General features: G+C 43.9%; 1 protein-coding gene across 1 annotated transcript; it reads left to right on the forward strand.

Moving 5' to 3' along the window:
* Nucleotides 1-15251: 15251 nt before the first annotated feature.
* LOC138259758 (uncharacterized protein F54H12.2-like) lies at nt 15252-17785 on the forward strand. Its single transcript, XM_069207644.1, has 3 exons — nt 15252-15578; nt 16545-17349; nt 17445-17785. Exons 1-3 carry the CDS (start codon nt 15252-15254, stop codon nt 17783-17785), a joined length of 1473 nt encoding a protein of 490 aa, XP_069063745.1.
* The last annotated feature ends 2431 nt before the right edge of the window (nt 17786-20216 follow it).

The raw sequence follows: 20216 nt of genomic DNA on the forward strand, positions 1-20216 counted from the left end.
ACAAAATGAGTGGCTGAGAGCGGTTATGGAAGATGCTGTGCTACAACGCGTGTGTAAGGAACATAGTGAGGGATGGAGTTCATCTGTCAAGGGGGATAAAGAGTTAGGCGGATTTTGGAAGGTGAGAGAGGAATTATCTATGGAGAATGGAATTTTGCTGCGGGGAACAAAATTGGTTGTCCCGGTATTGGTGAGAGAAAAAATTATCGAACTAGCACATGAGGGTCATCAAGGGATGAGTAAAACTAAAGCAAGAATTCGCCTTAATTATTGGTGGCCAGGAATGGATCTTATGATTGAAAGGAGAATAAGGGAATGTTATGATTGCTGTAACAGTGATAAGGCTTATAAAACCAGAGTTCCGCCGATGTGTACTCGTGAATGTTCCTCTAAGCCGTGGGATGTTGTGGCAGTGGATGTAGTAGGACCTATATTTGGTAAAGGTGGTTGCAACTATATTCTAGTCTTAGTGGACCAATTTTCAATGTGGGCAGAAATAGCGATTGGTAGTAGCATGGAGACTAGTAAAGTGATTAATTTCTTTAATGAAATTTTCAGCCGTGAAGGTTTGCCGAACACCATTCTCACGGACAATGGGCCCCAATTTGTTTCAAATGAGATGGAAGAGTACTGTAAATCCAGGGGTATTGTGCATAAAAGATGTTCCTTGTATCATCCTGAGGGTAATGGGACAGTAGAAAGATTCAATAAGTGCATAAAGGAATGTATACAGTTGGAAGTTGCAGCTGGCAGGAATTGGAAAGATGGTCTTAAGAATTTTCTCCATGCATATAGATTTTCTCCTCACGTCACTACAGGGAAGGTACAGTTTGAAATTTTCAGGGGACGGAAAGCTAACACACGTTTGGCACCAGGTTGGGTGCGTTGGGGTAAGAATGAGTGTATTACATGGTGTGATGGAAATAGGGAGGAAAGGGCGAAAGAGGAAAAGTGCTTAGTGAAAAGAAAGGAAAACTATGATAGGAGGAAAAGCACATGCAATGTTGAGGTGAAAGTGGGTGATAAGATTTTGATTAGAAACCACAGCTTTAGCAAGTCTGGAATTAAGTTTATGGGTCCTTTTCAAGTGGTAAAACTCTTCAGGAATGCGGTGAGAATTAAAGATGGTAGAGTCTGGAATCTCAACCATGTGGTTGTTTCAAAGAAAATGTAACCCAATTTTATTCCAGTTTACAGTTTGTTGTTTTGGTATTATATTTTCTTCCTGTATATAGTTTCTTTTGTTCACATGGGTTTTGTAATTGTTCTAAAAAAAAGGGGAAGGTGTGTGGTAGAGTGTAATGATAGAATGCAGCATTAGAATGTGAGGGATCTTATCTCTCTCTGGCACTGATGTGGCACTGATGTCATATCTGACATCAGAGTAGAGTGTGAGAGAGAAGGGATTCCGAGGAAGCTGTTGGAGCTGACTGTTGTCTTGACCAGATCTGTATGTGGCTAAGATACTCCTATTAAAGAAACTACATTTTGTGCCATCAAGATTCATCCTTATTACACAAATCATGAGAAACCGTTTTCTCTCAAAGAATGATTAATGAAATCCCAGCCATCCGGCCCAAGGACCACAGTTCCCCGGGGCCAGTCTGTGCAGAAAAAATGAGGGGGGCATGGTCCTCCTCCTGGAGCCATATATGGCCTTGGGGACCACCACCCCTCAGGGCCAGCTCCTGCTACCTCCAGAGGTGCCCACCTTTGGGAGGTAGCTGTTTGCTTTTGCTTTGCGGGAGCCGCAGTCTTAGTGATCAGGCCACTTCCACCTGAATGGGCAGAGATGCCAAGCTCACTGACTACTCTATTATCTTTAAACTTTTCCACCTCTATATTTGCATCCTCCATCCATACCCAATGTCCTGACTTATTCCTAATGCCCTCCTCTCCTATTTGAGTGTATGACTGTTTGTCTAAATTCTCCTTCTGATCACTAGCTAAATTGCCACATTTTTTACTTAAATACAGATTTTTATTGCTAAACTTCATAAACCCAGTATGTTACTTCGAAAGAAAATATTTTTTGATGTCCCGTATATTTTACACTTTTTGCCTTATTAATACCAATAGTTTCATTGCCTTCAACTTTATTTAAACAATTATGTGCTGTATTTTGCTCACCATCTTCTAGCAAACTGTGCACAGAGTTCATTTTTACTACAAGGTTCTGATAGTCATGCCCCTTGTTAATTAAAACGTCTCCTGAATTGGTTGAGGTAACTGATCCCTTTTGTTTAGAAAAGTAACCTGCCCCAGAACCACTTGACAATCTAAACTGCTCACTAGCCCCAAAACGGCTAACTTTAACTGACAGCTCAATGCTGTCCCCTAATGCAATAAAGGCCTCCACCGCAATCCCCTCTGTCATCTGAGCCAGATGACTCAACGGGGTTGACTGGCGAAGCCTGCCTCCTTCTTGGAAATTCCCTTGCAACTGCAATGCGCCACACCCTCTGCCATCACAGGAGCTTGGGCGGCCAGCAAACTTGTTACTGCCCTGCGTGCTCCTCCCTTACGCCGAGCCACTACCCTGATTGCCCAGCTCTTTATTGTAAGAGAGATGCTATGTAAATGCTTCATCACATGCTCTGCCTCACGAGCAGTATCCTCTCTGCCAAAACCGCCCGCCACCTCCACATGTTTCATATCAAGGCCCCCAAGCGTTCTCGCTTTGACAGGTCAGTATTTACCTTTTAATTTACTAAGCGCTTTATCCTTTATCTTATTCACTTCTGGCAAGCATGCTACTACTGCTGCTGTTACACCACCTGCCGTCCTCCTCATAGGCCTTTGCAAAGCCACCCACGCCTTGCCCCAGCACCCCCTGTTTTAGCAAATCCTTCCTATCTGTCCCGCATAAAATTCTTATTGCTTTACGTATCTCCTCATTAACTTCCATCACCCTTATGGAAAGGTGACAGACAACATTCAAAAATTACCTGACTTAACCTGACTAAAATTAAACTTCTCTTACAAACCGTAACCCACTCTTGGCACCGCCTCACCAAGTGCCTTCCTGCCCAGAAACCCACCTATATAACCTAACACTAAGCCCCGCCCCCCTACCACTACACACCTATCCTCATCTGTGGCCTGTTCTATTGTGTAAAGTCACCAAGGGGGAGACCGGCTATAGCCATGCTCCCCCTGGATCCCTGCAGTGGGCTTAAGGACCCCAAGCGTTCTACGGCCCTTTTATTTATCACCACTGGCCACGCCTGGCAGAGAGTGAGTGCATTCATATCTGGGTCATCAGGACACCTGCAACAGTCAAGGAGGTTCACTACAATATCCACCCCATGTGTCTTCATATTTAATTTATCACACATTCATTTAATACACAATTACCATTTAATTCTCAGGCTATTTCTATGAGCTAATGTGTCACAATCTTTCTGTGAAGTTAAAGACAGTTTTTGGAGGAGAATATATATATATATATATATATATATACACAGAGAGAGAGAGAGAGAGTGAGAGAGAAAGATAGATCTATACCTATACTTCAATCACTAGGCATCGCGTATTAATAAGAATAGGCCATTGGTACATTATTTTCACTGAAAACGAAATGTGCTCTTTCTTGAGTTATGCCATTAATTTCCCAATTGGGATGTGAACAGTTCATAACGGAGCGGGTGGGAAAGAGATTGGGGAAGAATTATAGAGACAAAATGCTCATTGAAGAAGACATGCTTGATTAAAAAATCTATTTCGTGGAATGTTCTTTGTGAGTAAGCATGGCATTTCCTCGCAACCCAGTGTTTTAACAATACTCAGAGCAATTAACATTACTGACGGATTACTCCAAGGAGTAGGGTACATGTATCTACGTAAAACTTGGACAGGCTTATTATGTGATAGGAAGATTACTCATTTATGTGAGACAACATTAACAGTGTGGATAGAGAATATGATTTAAAGTGCAGCTCAGCTATTTAAAAGACAAGGTTTATGACAAAGTAGGCAACGCAGCAGCCTGCATTTGATTGGCAAATTTACATAATTAACAAAAGAGAAGGACATTTCGGTTCTTCTGAAGTAAGTGAGTTCATAATAAAACATTAAAATAATTAGAAAACTGTCACTGAACTGGACAATCCCCACCGATCCCCGCCCAGTGATTGCTGAAAAAGAACTGACTTTCACGCGGATTTCAAAAAGTAGGTTTAAAGAATATTACAGAATATCCAATTAATAATTGGGCATTACTTTCACTAGTACGAAACTATCATAATTATTAAGATTGGTAAAACCTTTCATTAGCTGCTTTTTTAACCGTAATGTTGTGCTAGTTTTTCACTCATGATTGCTGTTGCCAGTATAAAGGCATAATTTAGAGTTTGACTGCTAGGTTTTTCCATCAACAATTTGACAAACATCATGTCCGCCTTTTTGTAAATACATTGGGATATAATGCAGTTGTTATAAGGCTGACAAGATATCTGTCACATTTGCGATCGAGTAAACCACCTGCTAAACTCTAAATCAGGCTCCATACCTATTCTTTGCATTCTGGTATTTGCAGTTCTAATTTCATAATTGGACAAACATCACTGGTAGACCCAGAAAGCAAAATAAAAACCTAGACTACTGAACTGTTGGCACGTAGATCTGGCAACTTTGAGAACTCTAGATTAGATTGCTAAATAGTTTAACAAATTCATGTGCCTACATATTTCCAAATATGTTATGCATTCCAAAATAATAGAAATAGTAGCTTATAAGAGTGAGGAGACAGAGTTAAACATTTTCAGAGTAAAATACTCAAAATCTTAATAGTGTGTCCACCATTCATCCATCCTTTCTTTCTTTTCTTCCAGCCATATGGCAATCAATTATCTCTCTGCCTGCTAAATTACTTCTTCATATATCTCTCTGTTTCTCCCTCCCAAACTCTGTGAATGTTTCTCTGCCTTATTTCCTGTCTCTTGGACACCCTCGGGCATATTTATACTGGGTTCACTCAGCCCTTGTGCAAGGGGGCGCAAGGGTGATGCAAAAACTAAGTCAGATTTCTCAAGCCATGCAAGGCCACCTTGCGTTACCCTGAATGGCATGATCAATCTGAAGTAACTCAAGGCAGCACAAATCATTTCCTTGCAGTACTCTGCCCCAGGGAGGCACTCCATGAATGGAGAGTGAGTATTCCCACGCACCCACCCACTGATTTTGGCTCATTCCTAGACTTACCAAAACTGGTAAACCTGGAAATGCATTAAAATGCTATACCTTCCCTACACCTATCCAGAGGAAACATCTTTATTTTTCCTCATTGTTTCGGTGTGTGCAGAAAGGGGCCCCTTCTTGCACAAGAATAATCTTGCCTGCAATGCAAGTACACTTGCACCATAGTGCACAAGGCATCACATTGTGTGCCAGCATAAGAAAAGGCAGGAATGCACCATGTCATGTTAAATACAGCTTATTCCTGCCCTTTCCCTTTTCACACAGTGCAGCAAGGTGGGTTGCTGCGCTGCATGATTAATGATAAATCTGCCCCTCTGTGAATTCCATTGTTCTTTCTTTCATTCTCTCTTTTTCTCTATCTCTTAGCTTGAGGCAGATTAAACTTTGTCCTCAAAACTGAAAAGTTTAATGAATGTTTGAACTGCATGACAGAAGAAAATGAATCCATTCAGTTAACTTTATAAAATGTTAAAAATGAAAGTCTTTAAAAAAAGAAAATGTGAGCAATAATTGAGAACAAAAATTTAACTCTTTGTCACGTGTGACATATCATATGTGATAACATTGTTGTGATCATCATAATTATTTAAATTAGAAATGTTCCCAATAACTGGGGCGCTAGTGAGCTGGCAAGCAAGATGGCAGAACTCACGTGAGGCTTCTGCCATCTGCAGCCAATATCCAGCAGCACCACCCTTTAAAGAGACAAATTGAACCTTACAAACAGACATAACCTTGCATCTACATCGCGTGGTGCCACCGGGCCATTAAAATTACTCTGGGGACCAACGGATTCAATGCCCTGAGCCCGATCCCTACTGAGATGAGGCATGATGGGGTAGACCCTGTGGAGCAATTGAGTGCGGCTCGCACCGGCAGTGAGGAGCCAAGTGGGCTCAAAGATCAAAATTTACCTGGGGAGTAATACACCCCAAACCCTTTCTTGGATTGAGCAGGAGGCGGGCCGTGCGGAGGCTGTGTGATGCTGGTGGCTTTGCGTGGGCTGAGTGGTATGTGGGGGAAGCCGCTGCAGGCCAGGGCCGGCCACGAGGCCTGAGGTGAGGAGCAGTGGTCTTGTTGGGGGTTGGGGCCTTGACAGACCTTGGAAGGTGGGTATGGTGTCCTGGGGCAGGGGCGCTCCTGCCAGTGCCCTTAATGTGATCAAAGGAGAGGGTTATTTTCTAGTGGGGCCTGCGCAAAAGGTTGCGTGCGGTGCAGACCCTGGAGGGCACTGGGGTGTCCCCCATCCCCTCTCCCCGACCCCTCCCCGCTGAAAATAATGGCCCCTTCCTCGTGAATGGGGGTCAGGGACCTGGGGAGTCAAAAGTGGTGCGGCTCTGGTCCCCCTCTTGATGCTCACCGCATCACTGTGGTCATCTATGGGATTTATGACCCGGATGGCCCTGTAGTGTGATCGGAGAGATGCCAGAACGGAGCAATTACTGCAGGATGCCATCATGAGGCCCAGATAGACATCAGGTGCGAAATTTGGGAATACAGAGCCTAGTTGGCCCAGCAAGACTGATCGCTATCTGGAAGTGCAAGTCTTAAGCAGTGGATATGCTCAATTGAGGGCAACTGATGTCAGAAACAGACAACATACTAGATACCTTCATGGAGGACTGCTTGCAGAAGGGAGATCCTTGCAAGGGTGCAGGCGTTGCGCACCCTACCATCTAAAATAATATTTGGCTGGTAGCCTAGGATGAGAGAGAGTGAACGTCAATGTCCAGAGAGAAAGACCAGACGTCTGTGCCTATACACTGTATGTAGAGCTGGGTGCTGAACCGGGGGACCCCTTTGTGCAGAGGAGGTTGTGGTCTCTCAACTTTGGCAGGTACCTGGCTGTTGTTGGGCTTTCAGGGTGCGGCAGCTGCTAGGAGTCTCCAGTGTGCTGGTCACTGACTAGTGGTGGCCTTGGAGTGCCTATGTAACTTGGGATCTTTAGGGCTTGCGTCTGTCATACCTTGTATGCTGGCTGTGCAATCTTCTGGAATGCCGGACGTAGCCATCATGGTTAGGACGGAACCCAAACAGGCCAAAATACATTTTGCCACCCGAAGTTGTCTAGGGGCCTGCAGACAATGAGGACCAAAATGGGGCTGAGCCACAGCAGATAGAAGAAACAGCAGGCCCAGGTGACATGAAAATGCTCCTGCTGCCCATGCAGCAAAGCCTGACCTCAATTGAAAAAAAAATGGACAATATGTCTTCCTTAATTGACAACATAGCGCCACGACTCTCGGCTCAGTGAGGCAAAGCAACGAATAGCAGCACTGGAGGATGCAGACATTAACAAAAGTGAGCAACTATTAAACATGGAAAAAAAGTCCTCAAGGTCATTTGCAGCTAAAAATGAAGACCTGGAAGCCCGCTCTAGGCGGAATAACCTGTGCATCATGGAAGTTCAGGAGTCTAAAATTACTGGCAGAATGGAAGCCTTTTGGAATATCTATTCACAACTCTCTTCAGGACAGAGGTCTTTTCCAGGATCCTGGTGGTTAAGTGAGCACACAGTGCCTTGATAACGAGGACGCCCCCCTGGTGCACCTGCAAGGCCCATCATAGCAAGATTGTTGAATTACCGGGACAGAGATATGGCATTAAGATTGGCCCAGGAGAAATAGACAGTTCACTACAAAGGCAGCTCTATATTCACCTTTCCGGACTTCACCATGTCTGTGCAGTATGCTAGGAGGAAGTTCGGGCCCATTAAACAAAAGCTTTAAAAAAGCTAATATACTGTATGCCTTGCTTTACCTGGCCCGACTCTGAGTGAGTTACAAGGGTAAGACACACATATTTCAGAACCCTCAGCAGGTTAGAGGTTTCTTGAAATGTTACATGGATAATGCCACTACAGCGGGGGGAACATGGCACCCTCCCCCCTTTCGGATGTTGAGTGATGGATGGACTCTTTTGTGGCCTTTGACCGGGGGTCTTCTGCATTATGGGCCCGAGGTGGCCTGACATGCACCTCTTCTGTGGTGGTCACCGGAACATAGAAATGAAAGATCATAGGATCTTGCAGGCACACTGATGGGTCAGGTCTGGTGGCGGGTGCCAGTGTGATTGTCCATATCCCCGTAACACTGCCTGATGTTGACATTACTTACATAGTGCCCTGGATACCCTCGTCCATTCGAGGAAGAACTGCCTGGCTTTCTAGCCGAGCTCCCAGAGGGATATCCCCTACCAAGTTGGCGTTTTCTTTGTATCTTCACTACAGATTACTGTGTACTGTCTGCACTTAACCTTTATTCACAGTCCTAATTTCTCTCACAATATTCCCACTGGCTGCATTGATATGCGACCGAGCAGTTTTCGATAAGTCATTCCCTCATTACTTGCTTTTCCTTTATGTCCTCTCTGACCTAGCCTCTAGCTCCGGCATATTTCTTGTTTACAAAGAATTACTTGACACTTTTGACAAGAAGACGAATTATACTGGATGAAACATTTGTCTGGTTTCCTGAATTCTTAAATTGTGCTTTTGCAGTTCTTGTTTTGGTAACTTAGGAATTAAGGGAGGTATCTAATTATCCTGGTGGGATTGGGCCACCAGTGTGGGTGGAGAGGGGATGGATGGGGAAAAAATACCTTGTGTGCTGTTATTAAATGCATGCAGATGTATATTTAATGCTATATCTCCATCATTATCCTCCATTTCCTCAATGGGGACATTCAATGTACACAGCACACATTGTTAAGCATGGCTGACTCTAAATGTTGCACACTATCTATGTGCTATAATTTTCTAACTTGGAATGTAGGAGGATTGGGGACCCGCACAAGCGCTGTCACACACTGGCATATCTTGATAGACACAATATCACATTTGCACGTTTGGGGAACAGAACAGCTACAACGTTTGCCACAAGATGGGCTTCTCACTGTTTTTTTGTGGCCTAATCATCATATGCTAGGGGTAACATTATGCTCATTCCCAAAGGCTCGCCCTTTTTTCTGTAGAAACACCTTAATGACCCCCAAGGGCGATATACATGGGGTAGATTGCACTCCATGTCCATCACAATTGCCAATTGATATGGCCCTAATATGGATGATCTGTTTAAAAAAAAAGAAATATGCACTGTGAGACTTGATTGTGAGCATAGGCTCCACCTACATTATCTGGGGAGGAGACTACAATGTCGCAGTTAACACTGATATGGATAAACTATGTGAAACCCACTGGTACCATACAAAAGCTGGTGCAAAGATAAGAACAACCATGGAAGAAAACGGACTTCTAGATGTGTGAAGATTTAACAACCCAAAGAGAAAAGAGGGCACATGCACACATAGTAACTAATTGGACACACACAAAACTAAACTCAAAAAGCTGGAGGGTGAACTGGGAAACCCCTATGGATCAAAGTGTGGCAGGCAAGATTTGCGAGACAGTCAGAATATCAGACTGCGGCCAAGAGAGAATGTCTGTTTTGAGGGAAATATCACACTGCAAGTGCGTATTTTGAGGGAGAGAGGCCAGGGCGTACACTGATTTTACCTATACAGAATCCTCAGGGCTCTAATTATATACTAGAAGTACTGAATGAAGAAGGGAATGCGCAATGTTGCACAGAAGATATATGAGATACGTATAATAAGGTCTTTCTAAAGCTGTATTCCCCACAAGGTCCTTCCTCAATTCCTACTGACATTTACCTGGGAGATGGCACACTGGGATGGCTTAGAGATGCTCAGTGAGAGTACCTATCCACAGACATTAAAGAAGATGAAATTAGGGAGGCATAACACAACTGCACCCGGGGGCACCCCGGGTACAGATGGCTTACCAGCTGATTTCTATAAAGAGTACAAAGGCACACTGGTGCCTATTTTGAAAGCAGTATATCGCTATGAGTGAAGCCAACATTATTACTCTATTAAAACCAGGTAAACCAGCAAACAATTGTGATTCATATTGGCCCCTTTCACTCATTAATAGTGACATTAAAATCCTGGCAAAAGTTCTCGCTAACAGGCTACACCCTGTGATGTCTTTTTTAGTGACACCGGACCAGCCCGGATTTATCCTGGGATGGGCAACCTCACACAACTTGCGAACCCTCTTCGCCCTTATGCAGGATATTGATACAGACTTAGTGGCATCCAAGAACATTGCTGCTGCAGCTAAGGTTTAGGAATACCTAATGGCAGTACTCCAGCGAATGGGCTTTCGTCATCCATTCCTGGCCTGGATAGGCCTGCTCTACTCTCAGCCGGTTGTCGGGCTGCATCTGAATGGGACGGCCTCAGATCCCTTCTCTGTTACGCATGGCATGTGGCAGGAATGTCCCCTGTCACTGCTGCTTTTTACATTAGCTGTCGAACTTCTGGCAGCTAAACTGCGTCAGCACCACTGGGACTATGCTATCCAATATTCTACAAGGCATATACTCATATCCCTCTATGCTGGTGATATTATGTGAATTTTTACAGTTTGGCAGAATATCTCATATCAACATTAATTGGTGTAAATCATCCTTGTTTTTGCTCACGCCAGCTACAGAACACGTTCAACTGGATTTACCCCTTCAGTGGTGGGACACTGACATAAGAAATCTCGGCATCATCATAACGCAAGACCGTAACAAATTAATTAGAGCCATCTATGGAGTTGCCTCAGAAGAAGAACTTACAGATAAAATAACACGCTGGACTACTTTGTCCCTTCCAATGGCTGCCCGTATTGCCCTGTTGAAAACTGAAGTTGCTATATTTATAATCTTAAAATACTGTGTAATCCGGGAAGTCATGTCTTTTCAGCTTCTAAAAACACAACTGATTAGACTTGCATGGGCTGGTAAGCAACCTCATCTCCAGTGAGAGGTATTCGTGCAGCCCTTTACAGTCAGCAGCTTTGAAGCCCAAGATGTATAGCTCTATGATCTGTGTGCACAGGTGCACTATGCCATCTATTGGTACAATCCCCCACCATTTATGCCTCACCTGGCTATAGAGCAGGGATGCATGGCCCCCATTCCCAACGTAGCCTATCTGGGAATATATACAGGTGGGGTTCGGGTGTTTGGGACTCGACAGTCACATGTACAACAACTGCATGGGGAGACAGGTGCAGAAGCTGGGAAAGCTATTACTATACACTCTGCTGAGTTCTCTGCCCTACCACCCTGCAATGGCAGTCACACATGAAGAGACATGCAGAACCATGCTCCGTAAAGCTGATATACATACCTGGGGGGAGCTGTATATTGGGGGACAATTTGTGGACAGAGCAAACCTTTTCGCTAAGACCACTCCAACCCCACTGGATATCTTTATGTATAATAAAATACAGCATAATGTCAGAGCACTTAATCCAGACTTTCCAAGAAAGCCTCATACTCTCCAAACGCTTCACGCCCTACTCAAGTCCACGAGTCCTCCACATTTGGTATGGGTCCTCTATCACTCTGCACAATCATTGAAATGGGGGGGTGAACGCAAGAGTTCACTTGGATTTAGAGCTTGGCCTTACCCTGACAGACATGCAATGGTCTTAATGTTGCCAACAGACTGAGTGCATTACCTCAAGCAGTAGATTGAGGATTATACATTTTAAATTATTGCATTGCATCTTTTATAAACTGGCCAAGTTGCATAGATACAGACTGCGCCCTGATAGTAGATACGAGAGACATGAGTAGTATAAGGGGATACCTTCCATCAAACTATTTTTGACAGGTGCCACGCCCCGTGATGACATAAGCAGTGACGTAGGCAATGACGTGTATGACCTGCCCCTAGGTTGTCAATCAATCACCGTGCCTGTCATATGTCTGTGTGATTGACAGCCCTAAGAGCCTTTGTGTGGTTGTGTGAACGGACATGTTCAGGTTGTCAAAGGGTTGTGAAAAATGACAACCCTAACAGCTTACGCAATATGTGTACGCCCACTTTCAAGCGCTTAAACCGTATATAAGGTTCCCATAAGCGAGCAGTGTTGAGTATTGGAGTATCTTGGTCAATAAGAGCCCTTGATCATCAATATGAAGAGCTACAATCCCATCAACAGAAGGGCGTCCTCCGAAGGCGGCATGACAACTTTCGTTAAATATAAAAACCATTCGCCCTCGACGTTGGACAAGGACATGCTGCCGGGCACCCCTAAAGATGCTTGTTTCAATGTTACAGGGTTTAACGGGGACCCGGACAATCCGTTTGAAAAGCTTCCCCTCAAGGACGTGCCTATGTTGATATCACCTATTAAGGGTGATGGGTGTGGGAGCAAAGCCCTGTGTAGAGGTGTAGAGGATGGAAATAACCATATTGACATGGAAGATCTTGAAGAGGCTATGCAGCCGCATAATTCACCTGTTTATGAAGACTTGGGGTTTTTGGCGACCCAGGCCCCTGAGTCTGTCGTCGTGCAGCAGCCGAGCTCAGACTCTGGTTATGCGTCAATGGAACTGGCTGGCTCTCAAGATTTAAGAGGGGTCGCAGAGTCTCGAGGAAGTGTTGAGGTTAGTAAGAACTGTCTATAGACAATTAGCATGTATACCAGAATTTTATGTATTCTTAACTAATAGCTGTCTTTCTTCTGTACCGTAGGAGTCAGCTGCCAAAAGAAGAGCTGTGGAGGAGATGCAACCAAAGGTTAACGCCGTAAATTTTAATTGCTTTTGCTGTTCAAATCAGAGTGAAAATTCCACGAGCCAAAGCAACGAACCGTGTAAGAATGGTGTTTGTCCCTACAATGTCTCGAGCATTGAAAAGGAAATGCCGAGCATCCCCTACACCAACTTCTGGGCTGTTAAAGGTTTTGCAGCGACAGTTGTGAACGCTTGTGTGAAACGTGACTATTATGCCCTGTGTTACGGCCACAAAATTAACGATGTAGGCCAGGAGGGTCACGAATGTCTAGACCCGTCGTACAACCCAAGAATAACCAGGCACATCTGCAGTTTGCTAGATCCGTACAAAATGTATAAACTGTTAAGATGGGTTCACGGGATGTCGAATTTAAAGAAAAATGTTCAACCTGATATGATTAAAGTTTTGGCGACAGCACTCTGTGAGCTCCGATACGCGTGCGATCTGCTCTCAAAGCTTGAAAGTATTCAAAGTCTGGCTGCTCCTGTTGACATAAGTATGGTAGAAAGGATCGTAGAAAGACGAATGTGTGATGTTTACTTTAAAAACGGAAGAATGAACGCTTTAGCCCCTTGTAGACTGTTTTAAGAATGATGAGACAACTTGATAACATATCGTAGTGGTATTATTTAACGTGACATACCTACTCACTTTTTTAGGAAGGGGTCAGAACGATGTCGTGCAAGATGGCTATGAATTACCCCCGGATACGCTTGTATTACGAAAATGTTATACGCGTTGGCTCAAAGAAAGAATAGCTGAAATACAGCCTCTAACGTGGAGCCATATGCAGTTTTGTGAGCCATCAGATACGAAACAGTGCGACAGTTCCGAGTATGCAGCTAAACGGCGGAGCAAAGCATGACGCCTTGGGCGTGTTGAATACCGGAGTGTGTACAAGCGAAGGTCGTTAGATTTAAGACTACACCCGAGCGGATTATGCAAAACCCTGGAGCATGTTACCGAACATTATTTCAATGATAAGGGCTTTGCTCTGTCTGAGCGAGAACTGTACAAACTTTTAAACGGTGTCAGCACCCTGTGTGTGCAAAGTTATATGAGGGGTGAGAGGGCAGTTGTGTCTAGCGCTAAGGAATTTGTATCTATGAAAATAGCAAAACACGTGACGCTGAGGTCTATTAACTGTCAGACCCCCCATAATGTCTGTAAACAAGGTTGTGTTATGTATACGTAATGAAAAGACCTCAAAAGTGTTCGACAATGGCTTTGATGCGTGCCTGGAAACTGTAAAGTCTAAAGTGTTTATGTACTGTTACCATTTTTATGTTTAATAAATCGACCTTACACAAAACAAACGTCTTTCATATAGTGGTTGAGGTGTGTGACAGCAAGACAGGGACTGTTTTAAGGAAGCTTTATTACGATACACTAGGGGTTGGAAGATTCGGAAGCGCCGAAGCTCTGTTTAGAAGGGCTCAAGTTGAAAATGAATCTGTAAATTGATCAAGGGTGAAGACTTGGTTATCGGGGAAGAGGTGTATTCACTCCACAAACCGGCCAGGAGACGTTTTAAGAGGAGGGCCGCAGTCATTAGCACTCAGCTAGATTATCAATGGCAGGCTGACACAATCAGTCTTCAAGATCTAGCAAAGCATAACAATGGTGCCATGTATGTATTAACAGTCATAGACGTATTGTCCAAGTACGCCTATGCAGAAGCGTTAAACGATAAAAGTGGTACCAGCGTCACCGCCGCCTTTAAAGTTATCTTCGCGAGAGGTCGAGTACCTCAAAAACTACAAATAGATGCCGGAAAAGAATTTTCAAACAAGCCTTTTCAGAAATTATCAAAGCGGTACACTGTTCAACATTTTGTAATGTACACAGAGGTAAAAGCGGCAGTCGTAGAGCATTTTAACAGAACTTTAAAATCAAAGATGTGGCGATATTTCAGTCAACAATATCTACAGATACGTGGATGTTCTACAGGCTTTTATAGATGTTTATAACGCCAGTTATCATAGGACCATCAAAATGGCTCCCTTGGAGGTAACGGCGGATAATTCGTTAATGGTATGGAGAACAGTGTACGGGAGTCGTCTTGCGGCGCGTGTCAAGAAACCGGCTTTAAAAGAAGGGGATCATGTCAGGGTTTCAAAGTTGAAGGGTATCTTTATCAAAGGCTACCAACAGACATTTAGCGACAAGATATTTATAGTGGAAAGTGTAGAGTTTAAAGAAGCGGTGTAAATTTACAAGTTGAAGAACTACGATGGGGAAAAGGTAACTGGTGTCTTTTACAAAAAAGAATTGCAAAAGGTGCACTACGATCCGGACAGGGTGTACAGGGTTGAAAAGGTTCTGAAAAGGAAAGGCAGCGGAGCTAGGAGACAGGCACTGGTCGAATGGCAGGGTGGCCAGAGAAATTTACCAGTTGGGTTTTGGACAGCTCGCTGCACGGTGTGTGAGGTCGCACTGTATACGTTGAGATGGAGACCGCACCTTTTTATATTACGCTACCGTCCAACGCCTCGAAACACATGTTCCCTGACAATCAGATTTCTAATTATACGGTGAACCTGGCTAAACCGGTGGACCTGAAAGGGTCCTTGGATGTGGCCTTAAAGGAGATACAGTACCCTAGAACGTGGAATACATTTACAAAGCACAAGGCTAAATTTAATATAAAGCATGAGCAGGACCCTGTGAGCATCCACGTAGGATTTCCTCACGGCTATTACCCATCCGTTACATCGGTGGTCGACGCCATAAGTAGCATTGAAAAGTATGCGAATATAAATCTAGTGTCAGATAAAGTAAGAAGAAAAGTGTTTCTTGAAGCCCCGGAGCTCAGTACAGTATTTAACTGCTGGGGTAAATTACATAGGGTTTTAGGGACCGTACAACATGTGAAAAGACAGGTTGATCCAGACCCTACGTGTCCCGATATTAATGGATGCTTTTATACACTCTACGTGTATAGTGACATCGTTGAACCTCAGAGGATATGGGATAGTTATTCTCCGTCGTTGAGAGGGGTCCCGGTGAAGGGATAAAATTACACGATGGTTATACAACATCACAAATTAGACTACGTGGCAGTTTCTAAAAAACATTTTGACACTATAACCATCATGGTCTACGATGATCAGTCAGAGCCTGTGGCCTTTAAATACAGGAAAGTTATTGTTAAGCTTCATTTAAGGCCGCGCCGTGACGGTGACTATTAGACAGTAGCGATGGTCGTCGTTAAAACATACGGGGAACCCTCTATGTACAGAGACTATTATAGAGTTCAGGCCGGCTATGGCGGATCGCCGCCATACTTTCAAGGGGCCCTTGTTATGTACGGGGCAAGATTGGGGGGCTTCTTTAGGAGTTTGTTTAGAAGAGCCATGCCTTTCTTGAGAAGAGGGTTCGAAATTGCAAAACCACACGTTAAAGCTGCGGCTACGAACATAGCCCATGATGTCGTGGGGTCTGTAACGTCGGCTGTCACAGAGCGCATGAACAAACAGCCCCAAGAAGGAGCGGGGTTGATGTACAAGGCGTGTGCCAGTATTAAAAGGAAGAGAAGGGCTTCTAGGCGCCAATGACCTATAAAAAACGGAGGACTTCTTCAAAACGTCCACACAAAAGAAGAGTCATAAGACGGAAGAGATCTTCCAAGAAGAAGAGAACACACTCTAGTGCGAATATTTTTTAAATCACCTATCATGGCCTTCGTACACTGTGCCTCGGTTGAATGCACCAAATCTGAGCTAAATTTGTTTTCTCTAAAGCCTACACAGACCAGCATTGAGAACAGTTTTTTCATGGAAGTATCGCCTCTAGCCACTCTGACGCCTCTGGCTCCCATAGAGTTTTTTGTGTCTGGGTCCACGGACATGTATTTAGATCTCAACAATACACTACTGCACCTCGTCTGCAAAATAACAAAAGCGAACGGCGCCAACATCGATGACGAAGCTAAAGTGGCGCCGATCGCCAACCCCATCGCAACCATGTTTAATCAGGTGGACATTAACATGGGCGATCTACTCATCACGCAAAGTGATAACATGTACGCCTACAGGGCCTACATAGAGAGTATTCTAAATAACAGTCGAGAAGCCCTGAACACACAGTTTTCACCGGGGCTATTCTACAAAGATACTCATGCGCATTTTAAGGACAGGGCTTTGGACGGTGGCAATGATGGTTTTAAAAAAAGAGACAGCTTTGCCGCAGGCAGTAGACAGTTTGACCTCCTGGGGCGCGTACATTCAGACCTTTTCTTCCAAGATAGGCTTCTTGTCAATGGTATCGATCTTAAGATCAAACTCAACTGCAACAAGGGCGTGTTTCATCTTATTAGCGGTGATGCGGAACAGTATAAACTGGTTATATTGTCCGCAAACCTGTTTGTAAAGAGAGTAAAACGGTCACCGAGTGTCAGACTGGCCCACCCTGAAGCTTTACAACTATCAAACGCCAAGTACGCCATTGAAAGAGTGGCTCTGAAGATATTCAGCATCCCTGCCGGTACTCGATTAACACAGCAACAAAATCTATTTATGGGCCAACTCCCGAAACTCATCATCATAGGTTTGTGGACAATACAGCTTTTAGCGGACTCTATACCTCTAACCCTTTCCACTTCAAACACTACGATATCAACTATGCCGCTTTGGTCCACGAAGGTGCTGTTATTCCCGCAAAACCGTTCATCCCGAGTTTTGGAACATCCAATTTAGTCAGGGAAAATCTCGGTCAGGTCTCGATAACAGGGAAACACCTGCGTGACCCAGGAGTCGTTGTATCGAGAGAGGGGTATGGGACCAGCTATACGCTGTTTGCGTTCGACCTGACTCCTGACATGGAAGATGGTGACCACTACAACTTGATCAAAAACGGAAATCTAAAAGCTGAAATACGCTTTACACAAGCATTGGCTACCAACGTGAACATGATTGTATTCTCTGTATTCGACAACGTCATCCAAGTCAATCACGCCTGCCAGATTATGTTTCACTATCATTAAAAGACTGTAAAATGGACACTGTGCAGATGCGTGACTTCTTAAGCAGGCATAAATAAAGAAATACTTTTTAGGTGTATTTCCTAGCGACGGGCTACCGGGGAAGATAGATCCCGAAAGACCCCGAACACTCATCTTTAACACCGACCCGCATTACAAGTGTGGTACACATTGGGTGGCCAAGTTTCTGGATGTAGACAAGATTGTATGTTTGACAGTTTAGCGGAGTTCCCCGAGCATAGCATTTATACAAAACCAATATTCAAATATGTAAAAAAAGCATCGCAAACGGTTGAGTATAACAAGCTGCGTGTACAGTATTCTCTAGCCATCACATGGGGGGAACATTGTAGATATTTTATTAGCAAAATGTCTGAGAGTATGATATTTAGAATTTGTTTTAACCTGTTCTCAGCCGATCTAGTAAACAACGATGGTATTGTGATGAAATATGTGAATGAAAACTCTAGGACTATGTCGAGCGTTGTTAAAACAGAATACGGTGTTTGTCAAAAGTGTAGGGCATTGTAACGCCTCTATTTGTACTGATGACTGTCTAAAATAAAACCATTTTTAAACACGAATTCAGACTATGCATTTTTATTCACAAGCCACACATTTTCATACCATTTTTTAAAAAGATGTCGGACTACTGTTGAAAAGTTAAAAGTGTTTATTACAAACAGTTTTCAGCACAATCATTTACAATGGTATATAAATGAACCAAAAATCTTTCGAGACGCAAACCTTTTAACAAAACTGTACAACGGTTCAAATGTCATGATAACATTAGAGAGGTAGCCAAGTGTTCATTTTGAACAGTCTCTTTTTTGGCTCCAGGAGTCGTTGCTCCTAGACGGTGTTAGCTGCGGAAAGAAAGGCGAGGTTGACACGTTGGGACTAGTGGTAAAAACACCGGGGCTCGGATCTTTCAAACTTTCAAGCCTTCGGCGGATGTCGGCATTACCGACAATCGTGGAAGGAATGTTGAGTTCCACAGAGGCGTGTAGGAACTGTTCCCAGCCTCTAGGAGAGTTTTGGGTCGATAGGATTTTTTTTGTGTGTGAGACCTCTGACCAGATCGTACATTTGTGATCCAGCAACCGGTTGTCCCTTGTAAACGAATTCACCTCGGTCCTTACAAGAGGTCAGATCTTTAGTAGCTGTCATTTTACTGAGCAGTATTTGCGCCGCCCGTCTATACCTCTGACTTATATTTTTTAAAAGGTCTTCAACAAAGGCGTCTGTGGGGGCTGGGGGTCCTGGGTCTTGAGGCTATACAGGGTCTGCTGGCGGCTGTTCCGTGTAGGGTGAATACAGAGTCAGTTCGTTTTTTTCTGCGTTCCATTGTTTGTAATAATGTTAAAAGTTTTGAAGGGCTCCTGAGTAAAGCCCCACTTTGTCGTGTAGTTTTAAATCTGTTCAGTGGCTCTGGTCTCAGCATTGAGACGCTGCGTCTCGTTTCTGCGTATGTCGCAGACGTCGTTGTAGAAGGGCCCAACTGTTCAAGCTGTTGGCGTGGTACGAGATACAGTTTTTGGGCGTGCTCCATCAGGTCCTCGACAGGAGACCTGTAATTAGCGGTATAGCTATACCCAACAGTGACCCTATAAAACCTCCAGACTGTTTGACCAGTTTCTTTTTAGAAAGGAGCGACGCCCTTTTATTGCAGAGCTTCTTAATAATGTGAAGCTTCTTCTTCAGCACGAGGAACTGGCTCGTTGATATCGGGACATTACCTTTTAGGGTGTTTAGGGCTATTTCTGAAATGGCAGCCACTAAATCGGCAGAAGCTGCGCACAGGGTAGCCTATCTTTTCAGGGGGCTTGCCATGAGCAGCATTTTTAGGAGGTCTAAATTACGCCGTAGCCACGCAGACATGGTAGCGACCTTATATTATGAGGTTTAGAGTGTAAATGTTATAAAAGTCTTTTTAATGGGTCTTTTTATAGGCTTTGGGGACTCTTCTAGAGTATTGGGTTTTAAATCTACCAGTAAGTGACGTGGGGTTTTGCGGTAGCGTCGGTAAATGCTTCCATAAAAAACTGTGTGTTTCCGGGGTACATCAGTTTAGCTATAATTGATATCTGAAACTTGTTGCGGGGGTTTTTAAACAAGACCAAATATGATGCGTTGAGAGTTATAGAACGGCTGCTCTTACCCTTGTAAAACAAGTTCTGCACAATGTAGCATCTACTTAGATTACAATGATGTGAATATTCAGTAAAAGCCCTCTCGATCTCTGGGTGGTCCCCGCCTTCACGCATGAGATTTTCCACAATGATCATATTAATAAGGTGTTTAGGTAACAAGTCGTCGTTGTTGAGATTAATGGGGATGCCTTCTATAAATCTGATGTGCTGGAACTTTAGGGATAGTTCAGTGTAAAGATATTGCCAGCAGGAATAAAGCCATACGATGTTGTTAGGGATCT

Source organism: Pleurodeles waltl, chromosome 9 (assembly GCF_031143425.1).
Source record: "Pleurodeles waltl isolate 20211129_DDA chromosome 9, aPleWal1.hap1.20221129, whole genome shotgun sequence".
In the NCBI taxonomy this organism is placed as follows: Eukaryota; Metazoa; Chordata; class Amphibia; order Caudata; family Salamandridae; genus Pleurodeles; species Pleurodeles waltl.